We start from the raw sequence: 10763 nt of genomic DNA on the forward strand, positions 1-10763 counted from the left end.
TAACCCGTGAATTCAAAAGGTGATTACTCACTAATCTCCATGATTCCCCTTAAACCATGTTGGATTTCAGATTAATCATGTAGAGAAACACAGAAAATAGATATAAGAACACAGAATTTCAATAACAAACTGATCAATTGATTCAAGAGATGACTTTCCAAAATTTTTTTGTGGTTTTTCTTAAGTACAAAGATGATCTCCTCCTGGTGGCTTACAGAGTATTAAAACATAGGTTTAGAAAATAAAAACGTGCATAATGAAATGACTAAAAGGCCCTTGAGAAATCATAAGTTCGAGCAGAAATAAGACGCGCAGCGACCTCGGCTCGTCGCTCCGACAAGTCGCTCCAGGCTTCGGGAGCGGCCTCGCTGTGTCGCTGCGAGAGGTCGCTCCGGACTCGTTCTCGCGTCTCCGGGTGATGAAAACGCGAGCGACTCTTCCCTGTCACTCTGGTAAGGTCGCTCTGATAGGAAGATCAAAGCGACTTGATGGTGTCGCTGCGGACTGGTCGCTCCCATGCGCTGCTCGCCCAATGATCACTTTAAACACTTCTTTTGAACTCCAAATGCACCCAAATGTCCTCAAGAACTCCATGTGGTACTCCAATACCTGATAAAGACTCATGTATGCAAAATGCAACCTAAACATGGTTAAATCCTAATCTATATGATCAAAATGCACATGGGTGAATGGATAAAACAATAGAAATATGCAAGATATCAATAGCATCATTGGTAAGAATAATATGTTTTACTCTGTTCAAACAGTAATTAGAATTTAAAAAAAAAAAGTAAAATTGGTTTTCAATTGATTGGCACAACAAAAACTAAAACTAGAGTATATGTTTTTTTCACTCAAAATATATTGTAATTATACTTTCCAATCACACTCATAAGTTGTGACTGTATAGCATCATTGGTAAGAATAATGTGGAATAAAAGAAAATGTATGCTATGTTACTCTAATTTTGTCCAATCAAGTGAAAAATACTTTTCACCTAGTTACTCAGTATGACTTAATAGCTCTTTTAGAGTAAAATGTCAGAGTAAAAGTTATTTTCAGCCGAATTACTCTGGAATTAAACCAATCGGAATAAAAACGTACAGTTTGATACAAGGGTTTATTTACCAAATAACCAAAAAAAAATGAAAATTAGATTTTGGGAGAGAGAATAGAGAGAGATAGGAAGATAAAGTAGGAGAGAGGGGAAATTTTGGTTAGTCAGTGTATTTAAATTTTTTTCATGTATATAGGGTGCAATTTCCCTTGATACAACGTAACTTTTTTTGTCTTTATGTGGATTTCTAAGGTAAATATTTCTTTATCTTTCCTATGGAGTAAAAATTTACTCCAGCGTAACTCTTTCTTTACTTATTATTTTTCCACTCATTTCCTTTAACTTTTATTCCACTCAGTTACGCCAATTTTACCAATCACACACTATTCAAATAGTGAAATTCACACCCTCATTTTTACGTACAGTTTTGTTAGAGTAACATTTATCATTGTTTCTCTCTTTCTTACGTGTTTTCCACTCTTTTTTACTTTTATATTTTATTTACTATTCAAATAGTAAAATTCACACCCTCATTTTTACGTTCAGTTTTGTTAGAGTAACATCATTTATATCATTGTTTCTCTCTTTCTTACGTGTTTTCCACCCTTTTTTACTTTTATATTTTACTCTGATTCACTCTCATCTTACCAAATAGTCTCATAGTTTGTATGTTCCAACTTCCAATAAACTATAACTGTTAAAAATATAATATCAAATATGATTATCTATCTGAAGAGATAATGCTTATCTCTGATTTTGTCTTATTAGTCAAGTCGGTTTATTCAACCGACTGAACCTATTATTTTATGTTTTCTTCTTCACTATAAATAGGCTTTCCCCTTCTCATTTGTGATGTACAAACATGAAATAAAAAGAAAGAAAAGCTGAAACACTTACTCTTCTCTCTTTCATCTGGTCTTGTCTTTTCACACACACACATATCACTCTACACTCTCTCTCTCCCTCACGTCCACTCTCCATCTCTCCCACAAATATAATAACTTAATTATTTACAACACGTTATCAGCTCGAGGCTCTGACCAACTGAAGTTTATTAATCCGAAAAGTTCTTAAACCAGCTGAGGTAATGTTTAAATTTATGTATTTCAATATACTTATTTTATTTAAATTTTATTATTGCTTCGGAGTGAGAGGCTGGACCTTCTCCGTTCGGGATGATAGACGCTGCCTTCCCCGACTGATCGTTATGGTAGGCTATGCCTTCACGATCAGAGAAACACGTGGTAAGCTTTGCCTCCGTGAATAAAAAGGTCAAAAATGCTAGACTAAGTCTCCTCGGACCTTAAAATAAATAAAGTCAAAATGGTAGACCATGTCTCCTCGGACTTTGAAAAATGATCAATATGGTAGTCTATGACTCCTCGGATCATGTGGTAGGCTGAGCCTCCCGATTTTATTTATGCTATTTAAATTTCTGCAATTTAAATTTCTGCAATTTAAATTTCTGCAATTTAAATTTCTGCAATTTAAGTTTATACTTTTATTTTATGCCTTTAATTTCTGCATTTAAATTACGCATTTAAATTCTCGTAATTACTATATTTATATATATTATTCTATGAATACAGTTATCATGTCGAATTTGACAAAGCTCGAAATTAATGCCCTGGATATTACGGGAAATAATTATATGACCTGGGCAGTGGGTGCAAAAATGCACCTGAGAGGAAACGGGCTTTTGGAAACCATCAATAGTTCAAAAACGGTGTCGGATGAGAAAAAGGCTAAAGCCATGATATTTTTACGACACCACATCCATGATGGTTTAAAGGATGAATATATTACGAAAGAGGATCCTTGTGACCTCTGGAAATCTTTAAAAGAGAGGTTCGATCACCAGAAATATGTGATCTTACCGAAAGCTAAACACGAGTGGATCCATCTCCGGTTCCAGGATTACAAAAGTGTTAGTGAGTTTAATTCCGCGATGTTCGGAATTACTTCGAGGATGATGTTATGTGAAGAGAAAATAAGTGATTATGATATGATCGAGAAAACTCTCTCCACGTTCCATCCTGAAAATGTAATCCTGCAACAACAATACCGAGTAAGTGGATATACCCGTTACTCGGAGTTGATGCAAGTCCTCCTTGTAGCGGAGAAAAATAATCAACTCGTGACTTTAAACCATCAAGCTCGTCCCACTGGATCTGCTCCATTCCCTGAAGCGAATGTTGCATCATCCAGTTATGATAATAGGAGTGGACGAGGTCGTGGACGTGGTGGAAACCGTTATCATGGTCGTGGAAGAGGACGAGGAAGAAGATTCCGTCCCTATGATGAAAGAAATAATAAAGACTTCCACGAAAATGAAAGGAATGAAAAGGGCCAGGATGATAAAAGGCAAACGGGAAAGGTTTGCTACAGATGCGGCATGAAAGGTCATTGGGTACGTAACTGTCGTACGCCAAAACATTTAGCCGATCTGTATAGAGAATCCCAAAAGGGAAAAGAGAAAGGAAGAGGTGAAACTAACTTCATCTATGATGAACCTGGCCATCCTTTCATGGTTTAAACGATGATACTCATCTCGACGTATCAGACTTTCTGGTTGAGCCAGAGAGTATCGATGAGTGATATAAATCGATGTGATATAAGTAGACTGTATTATAGTATCTATATCTTTTGTTGTAAGATATATGTTATGTTCCGTGTTTAATGTTTAATAATATATGTTTTATGAATATTTTATATTCAGAAAATGCCAAACTTTGAGACTATGGATGGAGATTTGTGTTTGGCAGATAGTGCGTCAATGCACACGATAATTAAAGATAAGAAATATTTCTCCAGTCTCAAAATAAGAGATTACGCTGGAAGAGCGAAATTTTCAATGCCAGGGGGAACAATATTTGAAATAAGTGATGCATTGTATTCCCCCAAGTCTCATAGAAACTTGTTAAGTTTTAAGGATATCCGAAGAAATGGATATCATATTGAGACTATGAATAAAGATGGCATTGAATTTCTTTGCATTAAGTCCGAGAGGAAACATATATTGGAAGAGTTAAGAATGTTATCCTCTGGACTATATTGTACAAAAATAACCATGACTGAGTCCTATACCGTGGTAAACATGAAGTTTACTGATACATTTAAAATATGGCATGAAAGGCTAGGACATCCTGGTTCAGTCATGATGAGAAAAATAGTGCAAAATTCGAATGGCCATCCGTTGAAAAACGGAAAAGTTTTGCAAACGGGCGAGTTTATATGTAATGCATGTTCTCAAGGAAAGCTTATAACTCGGCCATCACCTGCAAAAGTAGGCAATGAATCACCAATGTTTTTAGAAAGAATACATGGTGATATATGTGGGCCGATCCACCCACCGTGCGGGCCATTTAAGTATTTCATGGTATTGATTGACGCATCTACTAGATGGTCAAGTGTGTCTCTTTTGACGACACGAAATACGGCTTTCGCAAAGTTCATTGCCCAGATAATAAAGATGAGAACGCAGTTCTCAGAATATGCCATTAAGAAAGTAAGGCTTGATAATGCTGGTGAATTTACATCGCAAGCCTTTGATGATTATTGTATGTCAATGGGGATTGATGTGGAGCATCCAGTCCCCCATGTGCATACACAAAATGGCATGGCTGAATCATTGATAAAACGGTTACAGTTGATTGCAAGACCGTTAGTCTTGAGAACAAAGCTCCCAATTTCTGTATGGGGTCATGCTATATTGCATGCGGCTGCACTGGTTCGGCTAAGACCGAGTGCATATCATAAGTACTCCCCTTTACAATTGGCATCTGGACAAGAGCCAGATGTATCCCATCTCCGTATCTTTGGCTGTGCGGTCTATGTTCCGATAGCTCCGCCACAAAGAACAAAAATGGGCCCACAAAGGAGATTGGGAATATATGTGGGTTATACGTCACCAAGTATAATAAGATATCTGGAACGAGTAACTGGTGATATGTTTACGGCAAGGTTTGCCGATTGCCACTTAAATGAGGATGAATTTCCAGCATTAGGGGGAGGAATTAGAGAAATTCCTAAAGAGATTACTTGGTGTACACCGTCGTTGTTACACCTTGATCCCCCTACGAATCAAAGAGAGCTGAAAGTTCAGAAAATTATGCATTTGCATAATTTGGCAAACCAGCTACCAGATGCGTTCACAGATACGAGAAGAGTGACGAAGTCATGTATACCCGCTGAAAATGTTCCATCCAGAGTTGATGTTCCTAAAGAACAAACTGATGAAAATAAAATGAATGAAACTAGGGTTCAGTTAAAGAGGGGGAGGCCAGCGGGTTCTAAAGATGAAAATCCCCGAAAGAAAAAGAAATTGGCTGAACAAAGTACGGTTCTAGAAGAACCTGATATTGAAAGATGTGTGAAAGAAGACATAAATAGAAAGGTTCTAGAAGAACCTGATAGTGAAAAATGTCTGAAAGAAGACATAGATAAAGATGATCCAGATGACGAGAAGGGAACAGAAAAGTATGAGATTTCCATCAACTACGCCCGAGATGAAAAGATATGGATCAGAAATAAGATAAAAGATGTTGATGGAATGTTCTCCTTTTCTGTGTCCAAAGAGATCGATCATGAAAATGATGATCCCGATCCAAGGTCCATTTTAGAATGTCAAAAAAGACATGATTGGGAGGAGTGGAAGAAGGCCATTCAAATTGAATTACTCTCCCTGAATAAAAGAAATGTCTTTGGACCTATAGTCATAACGCCTGAGAATATAAGTCCTGTTGGGTATAAGTGGGTATTCGTGAGAAAAGTAAATGAGAAAAATGAAGTAACACGATATAAAGCCCGATTAGTTGCCCAAGGTTTTTCTCATAGACCGGGAATTGATTTTGAGGAAACGTATTCTCCGGTAATGGATGCAATTACGTTTAGATTTTTGATGAGCCTAACGGCGTCTAAAAATCTTGAAATGCATCTCATGGACGTTGTGACTGCATATTTGTATGGATCGTTGGATAACGATATATATATGAAACTCCCTGAAGGATTGAAAATGCCAGGGGCATTGAAAGAAGAATCCAGGGAGATCTGTTCGGTCAAGTTACAGCGATCACTTTACGGATTAAAGCAATCTGGACGCATGTGGTACAATCGCTTAAGTGAATATCTTTTGAGTAAAGGATATGTTAATAATGCGATATGTCCATGTGTTTTTATAAAGAAATCGTCATCTGGCTTTGTGATCATTGCTGTATATGTAGATGACCTGAACATAATTGGAACTCAAAAGGAGGTTGATGATGCTCGAACTCATATGAAAGAGGAGTTTGAAATGAAAGATCTCGGCAAGACAAAGTTTTGTCTTGGGCTCCAGATAGAGCATCTCCGAGAAGAAATATTTGTGCATCAATCAAACTATACGAAAAGTTTATTGAAACGCTTTCGTATGGACAAAGCAACTCCTTTGAGTACTCCAATGATTGGTAGAACTCTCAATGTTGAGAGTGATCCTTTTAGGCCCTGCGAAGATAGCGAGAAGATATTAGGTCCAGAAGTACCTTATATGAGTGCTATCGGTGGGCTATTATATCTTGCAAACTGTACCAGACCAGATATAGCTTTTGCTACTAATCTACTGGTGAGATATAGTTCTGCTCCTACTCGCAGGCATTGGGACGGAATAAAATATTTATTCCGTTACCTTCAAGGTACAGTTGATTTAGGGTTAATGTATTTTAGAAAACCCGAGTTTGGTATAGTTGGTTTTGCAGATGCAGGATACTTATCAGATCCTCATAAGGCTTGATTGCAAACCGGCTATGTTTTTACAATTGGTGGAACCGCGATCTCTTGGCGGTCCCAGAAACAAACTCTGGTTGCGACATCTTCAAATTATGCAGAAACTATTGCGCTTCACGAAGCATGTCGAGAATGTGTGTGGCTTCGGTCAATGAGTCACCACATACAAGAATCAAGCGGAATAGTCAACGAGAAAGAGCCGACGAAAATATTTGAAGATAACTCGGCTTGTGTCGCTCAACTCAAAGAAGGCTACATCAAAAGCGACAGGACAAAGCACATCCCTCCGAGATTTTTCTCGTACATAAAGGAGCTCGAGAAAAATAAAGAAGTGGACATCGAATATGTACGATCATGCGACAATCCAGCTGACTTGTTCACCAAAGCTCTTCCGACTACAATATTCAGAAAACACGTCTATGGTATCGGAATGCGGCATTTGCGTGACCTATAACAAGGAAGCTAGGTCCACTACTTTCAGAGGGAGATTACGGTAGTGTACTCTTTTTTTCTTGTCATGGTTTTTGTCCCAACGGGTTTTTCCATGACTAGGTTTTTAACGAGGCACTACGTAATACAAGATAGATAATCAAGGAGGAGTGTTAAAAATATAATATCAAATATGATTATCTATCTGAAGAGATAATGCTTATCTCTGATTTTGTCTTATTAGTCAAGTCGGTTTATTCAACCGACTGAACCTATTATTTTATGTTTTCTTCTTCATTATAAATAGGCTTTCCCCTTCTCATTTGTGATGTACAAACATGAAATAAAAAGAAAGAAAAGCTGAAACACTTACTCTTCTCTCTTTCATCTGATCTTGTCTTTTCACACACACACATATCACTCTACACTCTCTCTCTCTCCCTCACGTCCACTCTCCATCTCTCCCACAAATATAATAACTTAATTATTTACAACAATAACAATTTATTTCCAAATGCTCAAACATTTAAATATATATACGATACTATGATTTTATACAGAGTTTTAGTAGGACGATAAATAGTTTTAATAATTAGTTTTCTTTAAGAGGATAATCAAAAATTTGAACCCGTACACTATTAGTCCACCATGTTTTCTTTTTTTCTTTTAATTTTTTTTTGCTGAAAGACCGTGTTTTCTTTGTTTGAGCATTTCACATGTTTACCTTGATTTTAAATTATGTAATGACTTTTTGGGGTAAAATGTTAAGATAATTATGTAATGATTTACTAAGAAAGAAGTTATTATATAGATATAAAAATGAATGAAAATATGAAAAAAATCCCCAACACTTCTAATAGTAGAACAAGAAAAGAAATCTATTAGAAAAGGATACAATCATACACCCCAAAGGTCAAACAGAGATACATTAGGTTGCGGTCTGATTAAGCTTTATTGCACAGTGAAATTAATGATAAAATTTCATTCCAACACAAGTGGTGATCACCCTTTTTGTTAATGATTTTCAATCATTAATCTTATTTTGTTGGTGATACTAATCATAATGTGTTCCTTCCCAACTATATGACTTTTTAGAAATAGAAGACAATACCCATAATTAACAAAATTAACATAATCTTATACTCTTGAGTTTTTTTACTAATGTATTAGCCAAACTATTTAGTTTCATTATACATTGTTTTTATATAAAATGTAGAAAAATTATTTGTTGTCGCTGCGGATCCTTACAATTATCCTTAGTCATATTATGAACTTTTTTTATAATATGTGCCCGCTAATTATCAAAAATCGTTTATATACGAAATATAATCAATATAATAAACAAATGAAAACACTAGATAAAAGTACGCGATAAGATGCTAAATTTCCCAAATCTTGCTCCCTGTTCTCAAGTTGTTTATCAGTAAATAAAAATCTGCAGACTAGAGTAATATAAAGAGATACACAGTATACACTATGTAGAGTATAAGAGGAATCAACAAATCATGTTTGTTTAGTGTCTCCCAGCTATCAAACATGGACTCTCTCAAAGATTCTCTAGAATCTAGATATTTTTCTTTTGCAATCATTTTTTACAAATATAGATTACTTGTACTGGAAGGTCACATATCCAGAGAATACCATATGTTTGCATAGATTTTATGTTACATCTAGAAAAGACGAAATAATAAGGTATTCCACAATTTTGATATAGACTTTAGAGATACCCTTCAACTGGCGTAAATGGAAGCAACACTTTGGAATGAAGCACATGCAATAATAACACAACATGTCAACCATTTTAGGGAGCCGGAAATGTTACCACAGATACCGGGACAATGTTCTTTTACGGATGGTTCATGGAAAAAGGGAGAAACTTACTCAGGACAAGGACGGTATAGTACTTTGGAAGGTTTTTATGGGTTAATGGAGGCAAGGAATACGAGAGCAAGTCTATCACCCTTCATTCGAAAATGGAAGCTCTCATCTGGGAAATACAATACATGAGGAATCTACGTCAGTTGGACGTAACGTTTGCAATAAATTGTTCTTAATTGGTGAAGAGGGTTTTGGAAACAGAAGAATGACATGCTTTTGCAACATATTTGGAAGATATCCACATGCTCAAGGAGCTTTATTTACACAAGAGTTCATATATTTACCTCAAACCACTACAAGAAAACAGCGGTATTCTGACGGACGTTCCGACGGAAAATGAATTCCTCGGAATATACCGAGGAATTTCCGAGGCAATTCCGAGGAAACACAAAATTTGGCTTCCTCGGAATTTCCTCGGAATATTCCGACGGAATTCCGAGGAAAATTCATCTCGTCGGAATATTCCGACGGAATACCGAGGAAACTAGTATTCCTCGGAAAAAACCGATGAATTCCGAGGAAATATTATAGACGTTAGAGAGCCGTTGGAGAGCCGTTGGGGGATTTTAAAAATTCCGAGGAAATTCCGACGAACTAGCCGTTTGCATCGGAATTCCGTCGGAATTTCCTCGGACTGTCGGCAGGATTTCAACTATAAATACAAGCACCCCTCTTCCTCTTCATTCACTCCATATCTTCATCCTCCCTCTCACTTTCTTTACACACGAATTTGATTCATAAAAAACATGTCTTCTTCAAATTATTTTCGTTCTTGGATCGATCGACCTCATTTGGATCCGAACACGAGATTGCTTACGGAAGAATACCAACAAGGTATAACCGAATTCATGGGGTTAGTTCACCGACAACCGGAAGCAAAAACAGGTATGTTAAGATGTCCTTGCTCTAATTGTAAAAATAAAAAAGTTATTAAACAATGGGATGTTTGGACTCATCTATATTTGAGTGGGTTTACACGAAGTTACAAAATTTGGTATCATCATGGAGAAACTGATTATGAACATGGTAGTACTAGCGAACCTCAGCCAGCGGTTAGATTAGAAGATCCAATTAGAACGGATGTAGATTACGGTGTAGGTACTGAGCAGATGGTAAATGATCATTTTAGAGGGGAAGATTTACCCAATGCCGAAGCTAGGAGATTTTATGATATGTTGGATGCTGGAAAGCAACCATTGTACGAAGGTTGCAGAGATGGTCATTCAGCTTTATCATCTGCTACAAGATTGATGGGCATTAAGACGGATTATAATTTGGCTGAAGACTGTGTGGATGCGATTGCTGATTATGTAAAAGGTATTCTACCCGAAGATAATGTAGCTCCTGGCTCATACTACGAGGTTCAGAAACTCGTAGCTGGTCTTGGTTTATCGTATCAGGTAATAGATGTATGCAGAGACAACTGCATGATTTATTGGAGGGCGGATGAACAGCGGGTTTCATGCAAATTTTGTGGGAAGCCTCGTTATAAAGATACGAGTGGAAGAGTTCCAGTACCATATAAAAGGATGTGGTATTTGCCTTTGACGGAAAGGTTGCAGAGGCTGTATCTGTCTGAACGCACAGCGCAACCAATGAGATGGCATGCGGAGCACTCAACAGATGGTGAGATCAGACA

At 36.9% G+C, this 10763-nt stretch overlaps 1 protein-coding gene across 1 annotated transcript; it reads left to right on the plus strand.

The window, feature by feature from the left end:
• The first annotated feature begins 2732 nt into the window (after window positions 1–2732).
• LOC111199967 lies at window positions 2733–3655 on the plus strand. The gene is made up of 2 exons (XM_048781608.1): window positions 2733–3318; window positions 3621–3655. The coding sequence occupies exons 1-2, from the start codon at window positions 2733–2735 to the stop codon at window positions 3653–3655; spliced, it is 621 nt and encodes a 206-aa protein (XP_048637565.1).
• The last annotated feature ends 7108 nt before the right edge of the window (window positions 3656–10763 follow it).

The sequence above is a fragment of the Brassica napus genome, chromosome A6 (genome assembly GCF_020379485.1).
Source record: "Brassica napus cultivar Da-Ae chromosome A6, Da-Ae, whole genome shotgun sequence".
Lineage (NCBI taxonomy): Eukaryota > Viridiplantae > Streptophyta > Magnoliopsida > Brassicales > Brassicaceae > Brassica > Brassica napus.

Bases quoted from the DNA above. Each gene is read 5' to 3' on its own strand.
- LOC111199967 (XM_048781608.1), top strand. From the start codon at position 2,733: ATGCACCTGAGAGGAAACGGGCTTTTGGAAACCATCAATAGTTCAAAA. The intron at 3,319-3,620 runs GTCGTGGAAGAG...TCGACGTATCAG, and splicing joins TGGTGGAAACCGTTATCATG to ACTTTCTGGTTGAGCCAGAG.